The 20,937-nt window shown below is 49.7% G+C and overlaps 1 protein-coding gene across 3 annotated transcripts in view; it reads right to left on the bottom strand.

Moving 5' to 3' along the window:
* Positions 1-749: 749 nt before the first annotated feature.
* Positions 750-20,937, bottom strand: part of SCUBE2 (signal peptide, CUB domain and EGF like domain containing 2) — a 95,936-nt gene continuing 75,748 nt past the window's right edge. For 2 of the 3 annotated variants that reach the window (XM_072119139.1, XM_072119141.1), the window contains 7 exons: positions 17,884-18,048; positions 16,839-17,006; positions 15,682-15,843; positions 10,697-10,894; positions 6,379-6,531; positions 6,136-6,215; positions 750-1,545 (listed from right to left, as the gene is read on the bottom strand). In XM_072119139.1, coding sequence (XP_071975240.1) covers positions 1,393-1,545; positions 6,136-6,215; positions 6,379-6,531; positions 10,697-10,894; positions 15,682-15,843; positions 16,839-17,006; positions 17,884-18,048 — 1,079 coding nt within the window. In that variant the 3' untranslated portion in view covers positions 750-1,392. The remainder of the gene's footprint in view (positions 1,546-6,135; positions 6,216-6,378; positions 6,532-10,696; positions 10,895-15,681; positions 15,844-16,838; positions 17,007-17,883; positions 18,049-20,937) is intronic. The other variant, XM_072119140.1, reaches the window with a different exon arrangement.

Here is a 20,937-nt window from a genome sequence, read left to right as displayed (position 1 = left end):
GTATAATGTGTATGTAGTGATCTCCTCCTAGTGGTGGTGTATAATGTGTATGTAGTGATCTCCTCCTAGTGGTGGTGTATAATGTGTATGTAGTGATCTCCCCCTAGTGGTGGTGTATAATCTGTATGTAGTGATCTCCCCCTAGTGGTGGTGTATAATGTGTATGTAGTGATCTCCCCCTAGTGGTGGTGTATAATCTGTATGTAGTGATCTCCCCCTAGTGGTGGTGTATAATGTGTATGTAGTGATCTCCCCCTAGTGGTGGTGTATAATCTGTATGTAGTGATCTCCTCCTAGTGGTGGTGTATAATCTGTATGTAGTGATCTCCCCCTAGTGGTGGTGTATAATGTGTATGTAGTGATCTCCCCCTAGTGGTGGTGTATAATGTGTATGTAGTGATCTCCCCCTAGTGGTGGTGTATAATGTGTATGTAGTGATCTCCTCCTAGTGGTGGTGTATAATGTGTATGTAGTGATCTCCTCCTACTGGTGGTGTATAATCTGTATGTAGTGATCTCCTCCTAGTGGTGGTGTATAATCTGTATGTAGTGATCTCCCCTAGTGGTGGTGTATAATGTGTATGTAGTGAGCTCCCCCTAGTGGTGGTGTATAATGTGTATGTAGTGATCTCCTCCTAGTGGTGGTGTATAATGTGTATGTAGTGATCTCCCCCTAGTGGTGGTGTATAATGTGTATGTAGTGAGCTCCCCCTAGTGGTGGGTTATGATTACACAGGACTGCGGGTCGTGTTACGGTGAATAAGCGCTTTTTTTTTTTCCTTTAATTATTCCCCAAGACTAAAAAAATATTCTCTTAATCCTGTGACATCCTATGAGGCTACGGCCGCCGGGCGACGTATATTTATAGTGCGTAACAATTCTGTACAACATTTACAGCCAAATACATAAAGGATGCGCGGTCTGCAGAGTGTGCGATGCTCTGCAGGAGTCCTCGTCAGCGTCCAGCACCCGAAGTCTCTGAAGATTTGTCCCTTTTTATATCACAATATTTTTCTGTGCCTCCGGGAAGTGTCCAAGATAAGAAGTTTAGCCCCAAAATCTGGTCCCTCTTAAAGGGGCTGGTCGGGTCAGTGTCAGTCAGGGGCCAGCGAGCTCATCCACGGCCGGTGATCCGGCGTCTGATTCCATCGGAGATACGAGATTTGTTCCTGATGGTTTGGTAGATACAGAGGTGCTGCGGCTTTACGGCCTCCGCCTGACACTACCCGGAGGTCCTGCCGTCTCACATGTTCATGGCGACTCCATAGATCCATTGAGACCTTGTCCAAAGATTTGCCAAAATTCACCCAAAAATGATGGGAGCCCTTTACCCTTCCTCCTGACGAGCTGCAGGGGCGCAGGCCGAGTGGTGCGATGTGCTGCGGCTGTCCGGCTACTTATAGGGCCGCAGGAATCTGGAGACTTTGGCGCGGAGGAGTCTGATGAAGGATTTGGGAAACATCTCCCGGGATTCCTGCGCCGTGTACTTGAAGTAGTTCTGGGGGTGCGCGAGAACGTCAAACAGCGCCTTAATCAGCTTCTTATCCTGCAGGACAAGGACAGGGGGTCACATCTACACCCCGATACCAGGGGGAGGCAAGAGGGGTCAGTCCGAGAGCCCCCAAAACCACTGCTAAAGAGTCCGTGACTTATGTGACCAGCAGGTGGCAGTACTACACAGTGATCCTCTCCATAGGATGTAATGGCTGATAACAGAGAGTAATAGATTGTATCCCCCTGTACAGTCTCCTCTCCCCGGGGTGTAATGGCTGATAACAGAGAGTAATAGATTGTATCCCCCCCTGTACAGTCTCCTCTCCCCGGGATGTAATGGCTGATAACAGAGAGTAATAGATTGTATCCCCCCCTGTACAGTCTCCTCTCCCCGGGATGTAATGGCTGATAACAGAGAGTAATGGATTGTATCCCCCCTGTACAGTCTCCTCTCCCCAGGGTGTAATGGCTGATACCAGAGAGTAATAGATTGTATCCCCCCCCTGTACAGTCTCCTCTCCCCGGGGTGTAATGGCTGATAACAGAGAGTAATAGATTGTATCCCCCCTGTACAGTCTCCTCTCCCCGGGATGTAATGGCTGATAACAGAGAGTAATAGATTGTATCCCCCCCCTGTACAGTCTCCTCTCCCCGGGATGTAATGGCTGATAACAGAGAGTAATAGATTGTATCCCCCCTGTACAGTCTCCTCTCCCCGGGATGTAATGGCTGATAACAGAGAGTAATAGATTGTATCCCCCCCCCTGTACAGTCTCCTCTCCCCGGGGTGTAATGGCTGATAACAGAGAGTAATAGATTGTATCCCCCCCCCTGTACAGTCTCCTCTCCCCGGGATGTAATGGCTGATAACAGAGAGTAATAGATTGTATCCCCCCCCTGTACAGTCTCCTCTCCCCGGGATGTAATGGCTGATAACAGAGAGTAATAGATTGTATCCCCCCTGTACAGTCTCCTCTCCCCGGGATGTAATGGCTGACAACAGAGAGTAATAGATTGTATCCCCCCCCTGTACAGTCTCCTCTCCCCGGGATGTAATGGCTGATAACAGAGAGTAATAGATTGTATCCCCCTGTACAGTCTCCTCTCCCCGGGGTGTAATGGCTGATAACAGAGAGTAATAGATTGTATCCCCCCCCCTGTACAGTCTCCTCTCCCCGGGATGTAATGGCTGATAACAGAGAGTAATAGATTGTATCCCCCCCTGTACAGTCTCCTCTCCCCGGGATGTAATGGCTGATAACAGAGAGTAATAGATTGTATCCCCCCTGTACAGTCTCCTCTCCCCGGGGTGTAATGGCTGATAACAGAGAGTAATAGATTGTATCCCCCCCTGTACAGTCTCCTCTCCCCGGGATGTAATGGCTGATAACAGAGAGTAATAGATTGTATCCCCCCTGTACAGTCTCCTCTCCCCGGGATGTAATGGCTGATAACAGAGAGTAATAGATTGTATCCCCCCCCCTGTACAGTCTCCTCTCCCCGGGGTGTAATGGCTGATAACAGAGAGTAATAGATTGTATCCCCCCTGTACAGTCTCCTCTCCCCGGGGTGTAATGGCTGATAACAGAGAGTAATAGATTGTATCCCCCCCCTGTACAGTCTCCTCTCCCCGGGGTGTAATGGCTGATAACAGAGAGTAATAGATTGTATCCCCCCTGTACAGTCTCCTCTCCCCTGGGTGTAATGGCTGATAACAGAGAGTAATAGATTGTATCCCCCCCTGTACAGTCTCCTCTCCCCGGGATGTAATGGCTGATAACAGAGAGTAATAGATTGTATCCCCCCCCCTGTACAGTCTCCTCTCCCCGGGGTGTAATGGCTGATAACAGAGAGTAATAGATTGTATCCCCCCTGTACAGTCTCCTCTCCCCGGGATGTAATGGCTGATAACAGAGAGTAATAGATTGTATCCCCCTGTACAGTCTCCTCTCCCCGGGATGTAATGGCTGATAACAGAGAGTAATAGATTGTATCCCCCCTGTACAGTCTCCTCTCCCCGGGGTGTAATGGCTGATAACAGAGAGTAATAGATTGTATCCCCCTGTACAGTCTCCTCTCCCCGGGATGTAGTGGCTGATAACAGAGAGTAATAGATTGTATCCCCCCCCCCCCCCTGTACAGTCTCCTCTCCCCGGGATGTGATGGCTGATAACAGAGAGTAATAGATTGTATCCCCCCTGTACAGTCTCCTCTCCCCGGGGTGTAATGGCTGATAACAGAGAGTAATAGATTGTATCCCCCCTGTACAGTCTCCTCTCCCCGGGGTGTAATGGCTGATAACAGAGAGTAATAGATTGTATCCCCCTGTACAGTCTCCTCTCCCCGGGATGTGATGGCTGATAACAGAGAGTAATAGATTGTATCCCCCTGTACAGTCTCCTCTCCCCGGGGTGTAATGGCTGATAACAGAGAGTAATAGATTGTATCCCCCCCTGTACAGTCTCCTCTCCCCGGGGTGTAATGGCTGATAACAGAGAGTAATAGATTGTATCCCCCTGTACAGTCTCCTCTCCCCGGGGTGTAATGGCTGATAACAGAGAGTAATAGATTGTATCCCCCCCCCTGTACAGTCTCCTCTCCCCGGGGTGTAATGGCTGATAACAGAGAGTAATAGATTGTATCCCCCCTGTACAGTCTCCTCTCCCCGGGATGTAATGGCTGATAACAGAGAGTAATAGATTGTATCCCCCCCCTGTACAGTCTCCTCTCCCCGGGGTGTAATGGCTGATAACAGAGAGTAATAGATTGTATCCCCCTGTACAGTCTCCTCTCCCCGGGGTGTAATGGCTGATAACAGAGAGTAATAGATTGTATCCCCCTGTACAGTCTCCTCTCCCCGGGGTGTAATGGCTGATAACAGAGAGTAATAGATTGTATCCCCCTGTACAGTCTCCTCTCCCCGGGGTGTAATGGCTGATAACAGAGAGTAATAGATTGTATCCCCCCCTGTACAGTCTCCTCTCCCCGGGATGTAATGGCTGATAACAGAGAGTAATAGATTGTATCCCCCCTGTACAGTCTCCTCTCCCCGGGATGTAATGGCTGATAACAGAGAGTAATAGATTGTATCCCCCTGTACAGTCTCCTCTCCCCGGGGTGTAATGGCTGATAACAGAGAGTAATAGATTGTATCCCCCCTGTACAGTCTCCTCTCCCCGGGATGTAATGGCTGATAACAGAGAGTAATAGATTGTATCCCTCCTGTACAGTCTCCTCTCCCCGGGATGTAATGGCTGATAACAGAGAGTAATAGATTGTATCCCCCCTGTACAGTCTCCTCTCCCCGGGATGTAATGGCTGATAACAGAGAGTAATAGATTGTATCCCCCTGTACAGTCTCCTCTCCCCGGGGTGTAATGGCTGATAACAGAGAGTAATAGATTGTATCCCCCCCTGTACAGTCTCCTCTCCCCGGGGTGTAATGGCTGATAACAGAGAGTAATAGATTGTATCCCCCCCCTGTACAGTCTCCTCTCCCCGGGGTGTAATGGCTGATAACAGAGAGTAATAGATTGTATCCCCCCTGTACAGTCTCCTCTCCCCGGGGTGTAATGGCTGATAACAGAGAGTAATAGATTGTATCCCCCCTGTACAGTCTCCTCTCCCCGGGATGTAATGGCTGATAACAGAGAGTAATAGATTGTATCCCCCCCTGTACAGTCTCCTCTCCCCGGGGTGTAATGGCTGATAACAGAGAGTAATAGATTGTATCCCCCCTGTACAGTCTCCTCTCCCCGGGATGTAATGGCTGATAACAGAGAGTAATAGATTGTATCCCCCCTGTACAGTCTCCTCTCCCCGGGGTGTAATGGCTGATAACAGAGAGTAATAGATTGTATCCCCCTGTACAGTCTCCTCTCCCCGGGGTGTAATGGCTGATAACAGAGAGTAATAGATTGTATCCCCCCTGTACAGTCTCCTCTCCCCGGGATGTAATGGCTGATAACAGAGAGTAATAGATTGTATCCCCCCCTGTACAGTCTCCTCTCCCCGGGATGTAATGGCTGATAACAGAGAGTAATAGATTGTATGCCCCTGTACAGTCTCCTCTCCCCGGGGTGTAATGGCTGATAACAGAGAGTAATAGATTGTATCCCCCTGTACAGTCTCCTCCCCCCGGGGTGTAATGGCTGATAACAGAGAGTAATAGATTGTATCCCCCCTGTACAGTCTCCTCTCCCCGGGATGTAGTGGCTGATAACAGAGAGTAATAGATTGTATCCCCCCTGTACAGTCTCCTCTCCCCGGGGTGTAATGGCTGATAACAGAGAGTAATAGATTGTATCCCCCTGTACAGTCTCCTCTCCCCGGGGTGTAATGGCTGATAACAGAGAGTAATAGATTGCATCCCCCCTGTACAGTCTCCTCTCCCCGGGATGTAATGGCTGATAACAGAGAGTAATAGATTGTATCCCCCCCCCCCCTGTACAGTCTCCTCTCCCCGGGATGTAATGGCTGATAACAGAGAGTAATAGATTGTATCCTCCCTGTACAGTCTCCTCTCCCCGGGGTGTAATGGCTGATAACAGAGAGTAATAGATTGTATCCCCCCCTGTACAGTCTCCTCTCCCCGGGATGTAGTGGCTGATAACAGAGAGTACTAGCCTTTCCATTTGCTTACCTTCAGTATCTCCTGGTGGTTTTCGGATGCGTATAATCTTCCATCTCGGACAATATCTTCTATTAGTTCTTGATAATCTTCTGCAAACAATAAAAAAATATATATTGTTAAGGACAGAAGAGACGGATCCTGGGCTGAGGAGCTGACAATCTAGCAGGAATGCTGCTGCCATACGGTTCTGGGAGTCCGGTAGTACCGGTTCTTGCTGTGGTGGAGATAAGGGGCTTATTCACACGCTCTTACCATCATACGTGACATACGGAACCTGGAAGCCTTTAGCGCTGTTTCCCTCATTGGACCGGAACTGGATCCAGAGTTTCTTGGAGCGGGAGGTGAAAGCGATTGGGCGCTCGTACGTCTGACACGTCTCATATGTCGTCACCGAATTGGAAGAAGCTTCAATAAAAAGAGAGGGCGCTGTAACCTGGTCACTATACCGAGGGCGCTGTAACCTGATCACTATACAGTGGGCGCTGTAACCTGATCACTATACAGAGGGCGCTGTAACCTGGTCACTATACAGAGGGAGCTGTAACCTGATCACTATACAGAGGGAGCTGTAACCTGATCACTATACAGAGGGCGCTGTAACCTGATCACTATACAGAGGGCGCTGTAACCTGATCACTATACAGTGGGCGCTGTAACCTGGTCACTATACAGAGGGCGCTGTAACCTGGTCACTATACAGAGGGCGCTGTAACCTGGTCACTATACAGAGGGCGCTGTAACCTGGTCACTATACAGAGGGCGCTGTAACCTGATCGCTATACAGTGGGCGCTGTAACCTGATCGCTATGCAGAGGGCGCTGTAACCTGATCGCTATGCAGAGGGCGCTGTAACCTGATCGCTATGCAGAGGGCGCTGTAACCTGATCGCTATGCAGAGGGCGCTGTAACCTGATCGCTATGCAGAGGGCGCTGTAACCTGATCGCTATGCAGAGGGCGCTGTAACCTGATCGCTATGCAGAGGGCGCTGTAACCTGATCACTATACAGAGGGCGCTGTAACCTGATCACTATGCAGAGGGCGCTGTAACCTGATCACTATACAGAGGGCGCTGTAACCTGATCACTATACAGAGGGCGCTGTAACCTGATCACTATACAGAGGGCGCTGTAACCTGATCACTATACAGAGGGCGCTGTAACCTGATCACTATACAGAGGGCGCTGTAACCTGATCACTATACAGAGGGCGCTGTAACCTGATCACTATACAGAGGGCGCTGTAACCTGATCACTATACAGAGGGCGCTGTAATCTGATAACTATACAGAGGGCGATGTAACCTGATCACTATACAGAGGGCGCTGTAACCTGATCACTATACAGAGGGCGCTGTAACCTGATCACTATACAGAGGGCGCTGTAACCTGATCACTATACAGAGGGCGCTGTAACCTGATCACTATACAGAGGGCGCTGTAACCTGATCACTATACAGAGGGCGCTGTAACCTGATCACTATACAGAGGGCGCTGTAACCTGATCACTATATAGTGGGCGCTGTAACCTGGTCACTATACAGAGGGCGTTGTAACCTGATCACTATACAGAGGGCGCTGTACCCTGATCACTATACAGAGGGCGCTGTAACCTGATCACTATACAGTGGGCGCTGTAACCTGATCACTATACAGAGGGCGCTGTAACCTGATCACTATACAGAGGGCGCTGTAACCTGATCACTATACAGAGGGCGCTGTAACCTGATCACTATACAGAGGGCGCTGTAACCTGATCACTATACAGAGGGCGCTGTAACCTGATCACTATACAGAGGGCGCTGTAACCTGATCACTATACAGAGGGCGCTGTAACCTGATCACTATACAGAGGGCGCTGTAACCTGATCACTATACAGAGGGCGCTGTAACCTGATCACTATATAGTGGGCGCTGTAACCTGGTCACTATACAGAGGGCGTTGTAACCTGATCACTATACAGAGGGCGCTGTAACCTGATCACTATACAGAGGGCGCTGTAACCTGATCACTATACAGAGGGCGCTGTAACCTGGTCACTATACAGAGGGCGCTGTAACCTGATCACTATACAGAGGGCGCTGTAACCTGATCACTATACAGAGGGCGCTGTAACCTGATCACTATACAGAGGGCGCTGTAACATGATCACTATACAGAGGGCGCTGTAACCTGGTCAATATACAGAGGGCGCTGTAACCTTGTCACTATACAGAGGGCGCTGTAACCTGGTCACTATACAGTGGGTGCTGTAACCTGGTCATTATACAGTGGGCGCTGTAACCTGGTCACTATACAGAGGGCGCTGTAACCTGATCACTATACAGAGTGCTTTGTAACCTGGTCACTATACAGTGGGCGCTGTAACCTGGTCATTATACAGAGGGGGCTGTAACCTGGTCACTATACAGAGGGGGCGCTGTAACCTGGTCACTATACAGAGGGGGAGCTGTAACCTGATCACTATACTGAGGGGGAGCTGTAACCTGATCACTATACAGAGGACGCTGTAACCTGATCACTATACAGAGGGCGCTGTAACCTGATCACTATACAGTGGGCGCTGTAACCTGATCACTATATAGTGGGCGCTGTAACCTGGTCACTATACAGAGGGCGTTGTAACCTGATCACTATACAGAGGGTGCTGTAACCTGATCACTATACAGAGGGCGCTGTAACCTGATCACTATACAGAGGGCGCTGTAACCTGATCACTATACAGAGGGCGCTGTAACCTGGTCACTATACAGAGGGCGCTGTAACCTGGTCACTATACAGTGGGCGCTGTAACCTGGTCACTATACAGAGGGCGCTGTAACCTGATCACTATACAGTGGGCGCTGTAACCTGATCACTATACAGAGGGCGCTGTAACCCGATCACTATACAGAGGGCGCTGTAACCCGGTCACTATACAGAGGGCGCTGTAACCCGGTCACTATACAGAGGGCGCTGTAACCTGGTCACTATACAGAGGGGGCGCTGTAACCCGGTCACTATACAGAGGGCGCTGTAACCTGGTCACTATACAGAGGGGGCGCTGTAACCTGATCACTATACAGAGGGCACTGTAACCTGATCACTATACAGAGGGCGCTGTAACCTGATCACTATACAGAGGGCGCTGTAACCTGGTCACTATACATTGGGCGCTGTAACCTGGTCCTCACTGTGGATTGTTATGATTTGATTATCAGATAGAAGGTGCTGTAATCTGATCCTCACAGTGGATTGTTATAATTGAATAACCACATAGAAGGTGCTGTAGTCTGATCCACCCATTGGGGTTGCTTTAACTTGATCCTCACATGGGGCACTGTAACCTGATCCTCACATGGGGGCGTTGTAACCTGATCCTCACATGGGGGTGCTGTAACCTGATCCTCACATGGGGGTGCTGTAACCTGATCCTCACATGGGGGCGTTGTAACCTGATCCTCACATAGGGGTGCTGTAACCTGATCCTCACATAGGGGTGCTGTAACCTGATCCTCACATGGGGGTGCTGTAACCTGATCCTCACATGGGGGTGCTGTAACCTGATCCTCACATGGGGGTGCTGTAACCTGATCCTCACATGGGGCGCTGTAACCTGATCCTCACATGGGGCGCAGTAACCTGATCCTCACATAGGGGTGCTGTAACCTGATCCTCACATAGGGGTGCTGTAACCTGATCCTCACATGGGGGCGTTGTAACCTGATCCTCACATGGGGCGCTGTAACCTGATCCTCACATGGGGCACTGTAACCTGATCCTCACATGGGGCGCTGTAACCTGATCCTCACATGGGGTGCAGTAACCTGATCCTCACATGGGGGTGCTGTAACCTGATCCTCACATGGGGGCGTTGTAACCTGATCCTCACATAGGGCACTGTAACATGATCCTCACATGGGGGTGCTGTAACCTGATCCTCACATGGGGGTGCTGTAACCTGATCCTCACATAGGGGTGCTGTAACCTGATCCTCACATGGGGGCGTTGTAACCTGATCCTCACATAGGGGTGCTGTAACCTGATCCTCACATGGGGGTGCTGTAACCTGATCCTCACATGAGGGTGCTGTAACCTGATCCTCACATGGGGGCTGTAACCTGATCCTCACATGGGGGTGCTGTAACCTGATCCTCACATGGGGGTGCTGTAACCTGATCCTCACATGGGGGCTGTAACCTGATCCTCACATGAGGGTGCTGTAACCTGATCCTCACATGGGGGTGCTGTAACCTGATCCTCACATGGGGGTGCTGTAACCTGATCCTCACATAGGGGTGCTGTAACCTGATCCTCACATGGGGGCGTTGTAACCTGATCCTCACATAGGGGTGCTGTAACCTGATCCTCACATGGGGGCGTTGTAACCTGATCCTCACATAGGGGTGCTGTAACCTGATCCTCACATGAGGGTGCTGTAACCTGATCCTCACATGAGGGTGCTGTAACCTGATCCTCACATGAGGGTGCTGTAACCTGATCCTCACATGAGGGTGCTGTAACCTGATCCTCACATGGGGTGCTGTAACCTGATCACCAGAGCACATGCATTCTCTAGCTAGGAGATACTCACGGCTCTTCCTCATCACCAGGTAATCTCCGCATTCATCTTCTATAGGTAGGAAGATCTCCGGCACCACTATAAGGATCCGCCTCTTGGGGGGCGGGGTGATGTTCCAGGTGCACTCTGTATTTGCTGGGTAATTTCCGGGGTAGTTTGGAGACTCGATGTATCCAGAGAAATCCCCCAGCTCCCCCCCGCACTGCCGGTCTGAGGAGGAAGGACACGTTATACACAGAGCAGGGTATGGCCGAATATTACTGTGTATCAGCATGTCATATAATGGAAAGATCACTGATCCCATAATCACTTTATTATTAACAGGATCTGTTATCAAATGTGACCAAAGTGACTGAGGTCACTGTATTGTCCCTGGAGAGATGTGTAATCAGACCTCACACTGCTGTGCTCTGTGCTCTCTGCAGCCAGTGTTATGTATTGTCCCTGGAGAGATGTGTAATCAGACCTCACACTGCTGTGCTCTGTGCTCTCTGCAGCCAGTGTTATGTATTGTCCCTGGAGAGATGTGTAATCAGACCTCACACTGCTGTGCTCTGTGCTCTCTGCAGCCAGTGTTATGTATTGTCCCTGGAGAGATGTGTAATCAGACCTCACACTGCTGTGCTCTGTGCTCTCTGCAGCCAGTGTTATGCACTGTCCCTGGAGAGATGTGTAATCAGACCTCACACTGCTGGGCTCTGTGCTCTGTGCAGCCAGTGTTATGTATTGTCCCTGGAGGGATGTGTAATCAGACCTCACACTGCTGTGCTCTGTGCTCTCTGCAGCCAGTGTTATGTATTGTCCATGGAGAGATGTGTAATCAGACCTCACACTGCTGTGCTCTGTGCTCTCTGCAGCCAGTGTTATGTATTGTCCCTGGAGAGATGTGTAATCAGACCTCACACTGCTGTGCTCTGTGCTCTCTGCAGCCAGTGTTATGTATTGTCCCCGGAGAGATGTGTAATCAGACCTCACACTGCTGTGCTCTGTGCTCTCTGCAGCCAGTGTTATGTATTGTCCCTGGAGAGATGTGTAATCAGACCTCACACTGCTGTGCTCTCTGCAGCCAGTGTTATGTATTGTCCCTGGAGAGATGTGTAATCAGACCTCACACTGCTGCGCTCTGTGCTCTCTGCAGCCAGTGTTATGTATTGTCCCTGGAGAGATGTGTAATCAGACCTCACACTGCTGTGCTCTGTGCAGCCAGTGTTATGTATTGTCCCTGGAGGGATGTGTAATCAGACCTCACACTGCTGTGCTCTGTGCTCTCTGCAGCCAGTGTTATGTATTGTCCATGGAGAGATGTGTAATCAGACCTCACACTGCTGTGCTCTGTGCTCTCTGCAGCCAGTGTTATGTATTGTCCCTGGAGAGATGTGTAATCAGACCTCACACTGCTGTGCTCTGTGCTCTCTGCAGCCAGTGTTATGTATTGTCCCTGGAGAGATGTGTAATCAGACCTCACACTGCTGTGATCTGTGCTCCCTGCAGCCAGTGTTATGTATTGTCCCTGGAGAGATGTGTAATCAGACCTCACACTGCTGTGCTCTGTGCTCTCTGCAGCCAGTGTTATGTATTGTCCCTGCAGAGATGTGTAATCAGACCTCACACTGCTGTGCTCTGTGCTCTCTGCAGCCAGTGTTATGTATTGTCCCTGGAGAGATGTGTAATCAGACCTCACACTGCTGTGCTCTGTGCTCTCTGCAGCCAGTGTTATGTATTGTCCCTGGAGAGATGTGTAATCAGACCTCACACTGCTGTGCTCTGTGCAGCCAGTGTTATGTATTGTCCCTGGAGGGATGTGTAATCAGACCTCACACTGCTGTGCTCTGTGCTCTCTGCAGCCAGTGTTATGTATTGTCCATGGAGAGATGTGTAATCAGACCTCACACTGCTGTGCTCTGTGCTCTCTGCAGCCAGTGTTATGTATTGTCCCTGGAGAGATGTGTAATCAGACCTCACACTGCTGTGCTCTGTGCTCTCTGCAGCCAGTGTTATGTATTGTCCCCAGAGAGATGTGTAATCAGACCTCACACTGCTGTGCTCTGTGCTCTCTGCAGCCAGTGTTATGTATTGTCCCTGGAGAGATGTGTAATCAGACCTCACACTGCTGTGCTCTCTGCAGCCAGTGTTATGTATTGTCCCTGGAGAGATGTGTAATCAGACCTCACACTGCTGCGCTCTGTGCTCTCTGCAGCCAGTGTTATGTATTGTCCCTGGAGAGATGTGTAATCGGACCTCACACTGCTGTGCTCTGTGCAGCCAGTGTTATGTATTGTCCCTGGAGAGATGTGTAATCAGACCTCACACTGCTGTGCTCTGTGCTCTCTGCAGCCAGTGTTATGTATTGTCCCCAGAGAGATGTGTAATCAGACCTCACACTGCTGTGCTCTGTGCTCTCTGCAGCCAGTGTTATGTATTGTCCCTGGAGAGATGTGTAATCAGACCTCACACTGCTGTGCTCTGTGCTCTCTGCAGCCAGTGTGAGGTATTGTCCCTGGAGAGATGTGTAATCAGACCTCACACTGCTGTGCTCTCTGCAGCCAGTGTTATGTATTGTACCTGGAGAGATGTGTAATCAGACCTCACACTGCTGTGCTTTGTGCTCTCTGCAGCCAGTGTTATGTATTGTCCCTGGAGAGATGTGTAATCAGACCTCACACTGCTGTACTCTGTGCTCTCTGCAGCCAGTGTTATGTATTGTCCTCACACTGCTGTGCTCTGTGCTCTCTGCAGCCAGTGTTATGTATTGTCCCTGGAGAGATGTGTAATCAGACCTCACACTGCTGTGCTCTGTGCTCTCTGTAGCCAGTGTTATGTATTGTCCCTGGAGAGATGTGTAATCAGACCTCACACTGCTGTGCTCTGTGCTCTCTGCAGCCAGTGTTATGTATTGTCCCTGGAGAGATGTGTAATCAGACCTCACACTGCTGTGCTCTGTGCTCTCTGCAGCCAGTGTTATGTATTGCCCCTGGAGAGATGTGTAATCAGACCTCACACTGCTGTGCTCTGTGCTCTCTGCAGCCAGTGTTATGTATTGTCTCTGGAGAGATGTGTAATCAGACCTCACACTGCTGTGCTCTGTGCTCTCTGCAGCCAGTGTTATGTATTGTCTCTGGAGAGATGTGTAATCAGACCTCACACTGCTGTGCTCTGTGCTCTGTGCAGCCAGTGTTATGTATTGTCCCTGGAGAGATGTGTAATCAGACCTCACACTGCTGTACTCTGTGCTCTCTGCAGCCAGTGTTATGTATCGTCCCTGGAGAGATGTGTAATCAGACCTCACACTGCTGTGCTCTGTGCTCTCTGCAGCCAGTGTTATGTATTGTCCCTGGAGAGATGTGTAATCAGACCTCACACATCTCTCCAGGGAAAATACATAACACTGGCTGCAGAGAGCACAGCAGTGTGAGGTCTGATTACACATCTCTCCAGGGACAATACATAACACTGGCTGCAGAGAGCACAGAGCACAGCAGTGTGAGGTCTGATTACACATCTCTCCAGGGACAATACATAACACTGGCTACAGAGAGCACAGAGCACAGCAGTGTGAGGTCTGATTACACATCTCTCCAGGGATAATACATAACACTGGCTGCAGAGAGCACAGAGCACAGCAGTGTGAGGTCTGATTACACATCTCTCCAGGGACAATACATAACACTGGCTGCAGAGAGCACAGCAGTGTGAGGTCTGATTACACATCTCTCCAGGGACAATACATAACACTGGCTGCAGAGAGCACAGAGCACAGCAGTGTGAGGTCTGATTACACATCTGTCGAGGGATAATACATAACACTGGCTGCAGAGAGCACAGAGCACAGCAGTGTGAGGTCTGATTACACATCTCTCCAGGGACAATACATAACACTGGCTGCAGAGAGCACAGAGCACAGCAGTGTGAGGTCTGATTACACATCTCTCCAGGGACTATACATAACACTGGCTGCAGAGAGCAGAGAGCACAGCAGTGTGAGGTCTGATAACACATCTCTCCAGGGACAATACATAACACTGGCTGCAGAGAGCACAGAGCACAGCAGTGTGAGGTCTGAATACACATCTCTCCAGGGAGAATACATAACACTGGCTGCAGAGAGCACAGAGCACAGCAGTGTGAGGTCTGATTACACATCTCTCCAGGGACAATACATAACACTGGCTGCAGAGAGCACAGAGCGCAGTAGTGTGAGGTCTGATTACACATCTCTCCAGGTATAATACATAACACTGGCTGCAGAGAGCACAGAGCACAGCAGTGTGAGGTCTGATTACACATCTCTCCAGGGACAATACATAACACTGGCTGCAGAGAGCACAGAGCACAGCAGTGTGAGGTCTGATTACACATCTCTCCAGGGACAATACATAACACTGGCTGCACAGAGCACAGAGCACAGCAGTGTGAGATCTGATTACACATCTCTCCAGGGACAATACATAACACTGGCTGCAGAGAGCACAGAGCACAGCAGTGTGAGGTCTGATTACACATCTCGCCTGGCATCAGTCTCCTTGGTCTCGCCTGCATGTGATGTATATAACATATAGGGGACGCGCAGTGATATCATGTTCTATGTACATGTAACAATGGATGTAACAATTACTGATCCCCTACAACAGCTGAGGGTTTGTTACCGCTGCATCTGTATTAGACACTGCTGTGTGTTATATGCAGGGCCTGAGCACTGTCAGGGACTCCCCCTGATGGGGTAATAACTGGGTTCTGCCCCTCCCCCCGGCTTGTACATTGTATCCATACGGATTCCGAGTCTGTAGTGTAAACCCTGGAGCGGCCGGAGGGGAGTGAGGCGGAGTCATCCAGAAAGTGATGGAGAACAGCGGCCGCGCATCCATAGTGCCAAATACCACAGCTGCCGGCCATCGCCATTAACCCCGTCACACCCAGCCACCCCGACCAGGCACCCAGCTTTCCCAGAATGTGAAGGGCTCTGGATCTGATTTCACACTCCAGATCTAGAGGTCACTCACTTTTACACTGGGTGATGTTTGTGGATCCATCAAAGTCCGTGCTGGTGTTCCCCGGGCAGGAAATACAGAAATTCTGCCCAAACTCCGGCTGATACATTCCCACCGGACACCGGAGGCATCTGTGCGTCATCGTGTTGTATGAATGTCCCGGGGAACACTGAACTGTGAGGAGACAGATTATATTATACTCCAGAGCTGCACTCACTATCCTGCTGCTGGTGCAGTCACTGTGTACATACATGACATTACTTATCCTGTACTGATCCTGAGTTACATCCTGTATTATACTCCAGAGCTGCACTCACTATTCTGCTGCTGGTGCAGTCACTGTGTACATACATGACATTACTTATCCTGTACTGATCCTGAGTTACATCCTGTATTATACTCCAGAGCTGCACTCACTATTCTGCTGCTGGTGCAGTCACTGTGTACATACATGACATTACTTATCCTGTACTGATCCTGAGTTACATCCTGTATTATACTCCAGAGCTGCACTCACTATTCTGCTGCTGGTGCAGTCACTGTGTACATACATGACATTACTTATCCTGTACTGATCCTGAGTTATATCCTGTACTATACTCCAGAGCTACACTCACTATTCTGCTGCTGGTGCAGTCACTGTGTACATACATGACATTACTTATCCTGTACTGATCCTGAGTTACATCCTGTATTATACCCCAGAGCTGCACTCACTATTCTGCTGCTGGTGCAGTCACTGTGTACATACATGACATTACTTATCCTGTACTGATCCTGAGTTACATCCTGTATTATACCCCAGAGCTGCACTCACTATTCTGCTGCTGGTGCAGTCACTGTGTACATACATGACATTACTTATCCTGTACTGATCCTGAGTTACATCCTGTATTATACCCCAGAGCTGCACTCACTATTCTGCTGCTGGTGCAGTCACTGTGTACATACATGACATTACTTATCCTGTACTGATCCTGAGTTACATCCTGTATTATACCCCAGAGCTGCACTCACTATTCTGCTGCTGGTGCAGTCACTGTGTACATACATGACATTACTTATCCTGTACTGATCCTGAGTTACATCCTGTATTATACTCCAGAGCTGCACTCACTATTCTGCTGCTGGTGCAGTCACTGTGTACATACATGTCTCGGTTTCCTTACCTCTAGTTTCGCAGTCATGGAAGGTTGTGGCTCCGCTGTGCTTCGTTGTTAGTCCTCCACCACAGGATATACATGAGGTGCGCCCTGATTCTGGCTGATACGTCCCTACTGGACACGGAATACAAGGCCGAAATCCGTCAGAGGAGAATTCACCCGAATGACACAATCCTAAAAGACAGGAATAGGTGAATCAGTCATTTAGAACATTCTAGATATTCCCCGGATTATAAAGAGACTGCGTAGATGTTACCGTACACTGATCCCTATATTTGATGCAATGTGTCATGTGACCACTAGATGACGCCGTGACATCAGCTCTCACTAATACCAGGAATTTACCAGCCATGCAGATTACAGAGAACAGATCAAAGGAACCAAAAAATTACCCAAAATGTATCAAGATAGAAACAATGAATGATACTGACCCTGTGACCCCTGCTCCACCCCAATCATAGGGGAGTGGTGAGTCATTTAACCCTTTCTGCGCCCTCTGTCACCCCACCGACCCATTGGCACGAAGCTCCAGAGTCATCTCATAACTTTACAATTATCCGAGTAGTTTTACTTTCATCTCTTCTGCACTGTGATTATCTTTACTCCAGTTACATCTAGAGCTGCAGCCCACCCCCCCCCCCCCACCACCACTGCTCTGTATTTTGCTGAATTGCATTGTGGGATACGATATGTGCCCTACATCAAACAAGGGGTAAGATCCGAGACCTTGCAGCATGAGCTCAGTACATTTCTCACTGCAGCTTTAGAAGTGATTGGAGCACAAGGTCTTTTCTCCCTGGGTCGCTCCTCCGTTATTCCTCCTGGAAATACAAACATTGATTGACAACTTGGTTGGACAGCTCCTCCAATCATAGTCAAAGGGGCGTGTCCTGTCTCAGGTTGGACAATGTGCAGGGGGTAATTCTTTATGCATTTCCAGGAGGAATATAAGAGGAATGACACCACATGAGGTAGACCTTCAGAGGTCAGGAGAGGTGAGAGAAGGTCCTGCCCTCCATGGAGATGTAACCCCTGCAATGCTGGCCCCTACCTCCGCACTCAGATACGTCTCGGGCCCCGGCGTGCTTAGGGTGGTCTCGGCTGTCGGGGCAGATTTCGCACGTGATTTGCCCTTCCTCGCTCTGATAGGTCCCGTGTGGACATAAGACGCACTGCTCCTTGTCCTCGTCATAGTAGGTCCCGGCACGGCAGCTCGCTGATAGAAAGACGAGAAAACCGCGCTGGTTAGTGGCGGCAGAAGCAGCAGCTAGAAAAACAGCAGGTTACAGGGCAAAAGGGGCAAATCCACCCCCCCCCCCTTACTGAAAGGGGAATTTCATATTGAGGACATAGAGACCCAGGTATTATAGGAGTAAATACAGCAGCAGAATTGTGAATGCAGCTCTGAAGTTCACTTCTATGTTGTATAGATCTTCTGCACTGTATTCACTAAATACTATAAAAGCTGAAGACACAGAACAGGAAGCAGTATATCATAGAGCAGGACACAGTGTCCTATCTGCAGGCAGCATGTTACAGAGCAGGATGAGAAGAAAAGATTGTACATAGTGTCCTATCTGCAGGCAGCATGTTACAGAGCAGGATGAGAAGAAAAGATTGTACATAGTGTCCTATCTGCAGGCATTTATAGAGCAGGAGGAGCTGATCAGACTGTACAAAGTGTCCTATCTGCAGGCAGCATTTTATAGAGCAGGAGAAGCTGAGTAGATTGTACATAGTGTCCTATCTGCAGGCAGCATGTTATAGAGCAGGAGGAGCTGATCAGACTGTACAAAGTGTCCTATCTGCAGGCAGCATTTTATAGAGCAGGAGGAGCTGAGCAGATTGTACATCGTGTCCTTTCTGCAGGCAGCATATTATAGAGCAGGAGGAGCTGAGCACGTTGTATACATAGTGTCCTATCTGCAGGCAGCATGTTATAGAGCAGGAGGAGCTGAGCACATTGTACAAAGTGTCCTATCTGCAGGCAGCATTTTATAGAGCAGGAGAAACTGAGTAGATTGTACATAGTGTCCTATCTGCAGGCAGCATGTTATAGAGCAGGAGGAGCTGATCAGACTGTACAAAGTGTCCTATCTGCAGGCAGCATTTTATAGAGCAGGAGGAGCTGAGCAGATTGTACATCGTGTCCTTTCTGCAGGCAGCATATTATAGAGCAGGAGGAGCTGAGCACGTTGTATACATAGTGTCCTATCTGCAGGCAGCATGTTATAGAGCAGGAGGAGCTGAGCACATTGTACAAAGTGTCTCATCTGCAGGCAGCATGTTATAGAGCAGGAGGAGCTGAGCACATTGTACAAAGTGTCCTATCTGCAGGCAGCATGTTATAGAGCAGGAGGAGCTGAGTAGATTGTACAAAGTGTCCTATCTGCAGGCAGCATATTATAGAGCAGGAGGAGCTGAGTAGATTGTACAAAGTGTCCTATCTGCAGGCAGCATATTATAGAGCAGGAGGAGCAGATTGTACTTAGGGGCACATTTACTTAGGCTTTGTGCCACACTTTTATCGGACTTTGTCCGTTCTTCAATGGGAAAGAGGTTTGCACATGTATTTAGATGGCGAGTGTGTTGCATGTGATCAGTTTTTGGCGGAGCTGCGCTGCTTTCATGCGACACAAATTAGGGGGCGGCCGTCGAACAATGAGACCGATTCAGACTGAGCGCGAGATTTAACTTTCTAATTGTGTCACAATCCAATGCACATACATGCACCAGGAAGAAGAAGGAGAACCCAGCGGACCTGAGCGGGGAAGTGACACATGCAGGATATCGGGGGCATGATCTTAGTAACTCCCCGCACAGCGCATTATACACGGACAATGCACTTACATGCACCAGGAAGAAGAAGGAGAACTCCAGGGACCTGAGCGGGGAAGCGACACATGTAGGATATCGGGGGCACGATCTTAGTGACTCCCCGCACAGCACATTATACACGGACAATGCACTTACATGCACCAGGAAGAAGAAGGTGAACTCCAGGGACCTGAGTGGGGAAGTGACACATGCAGAATATCGGGGCGCACGATCTTAGTGACTCCCCGCACAGCGCATTATACACGGACAATGCACTTACATGCACCAGGAAGAAGAAGGTGAACTCCAGGGACCTGAGTGGGGAAGTGACACATGCAGAATATCGGGGCGCACGATCTTAGTGACTCCCCGCACAGCGCATTATACACGGACAATGCACTTACATGCACCAGGAAGAAGAAGGTGAACCCCGGGGACCTGAGCGGGGAAGTGACACATGCAGGATATCATACGCAGGATCTTAGTGACTCCCCGCACAGCACATTATACACGGACAATGCACTTACATGCACCAGGCAGAAGAAGGTGAACTCCAGGGACCTGAGCGGGGAAGTGACACATGCAGGATATCGGGTGCAGGATCTTAGTGACTCCCTGCACAGCGCATTATACACGGACAATGCACTTACATGCACCAGGAAGAAGAAGGTGAACTCCAGGGACCTGAGCGGGGAAGCGACACATGCAGGATATCGGGCGCACGATCTTAGTGACTCCCCGCACAGCACATTGTACACGGACAAAGCACTTACATGCACCAGGAAGAAGAAGGTGAACCCCGGGGACCTGAGCGGGGAAGTGACACATGCAGGATATCATACGCAGGATCTTAGTGACTCCCCGCACAGCGCATTATACACGGACAATGCACTTACATGCACCAGGAAGAAGAAGGTGAACTCCAGGGACCTGAGCGGGGAAGCGACACATGCAGGATATCGGGTGCAGGATCTTAGTGACTCCCCGCACAGCGCATTATACACGGACAATGCACTTACATGCACCAGGAAGAAGGTGAACTCCAGGGACCTGAGCGGGGAAGTGACACATGCAGGATATCGGGCGCAGGATCTTAGTGACTCCCCGCACAGCACATTATACACGGACAATGCACTTACATGCACCAGGCAGAAGAAGGTGAACTCCAGGGACCTGAGCGGGGAAGCGACACATGCAGGATATCGGGCGCAGGATCTTAGTGACTCCCCGCACAGCGCATTATACACGGACAATGCACTTACATGCACCAGGAAGAAGAAGGTGAACT

The sequence above is a fragment of the Engystomops pustulosus genome, chromosome 7 (genome assembly GCF_040894005.1).
Source record: "Engystomops pustulosus chromosome 7, aEngPut4.maternal, whole genome shotgun sequence".
Taxonomy (NCBI): Eukaryota; Metazoa; Chordata; class Amphibia; order Anura; family Leptodactylidae; genus Engystomops; species Engystomops pustulosus.
Note: the sequence above shows the minus strand (reverse complement) of the source record. Positions and strands in the feature narration are given on the sequence as shown.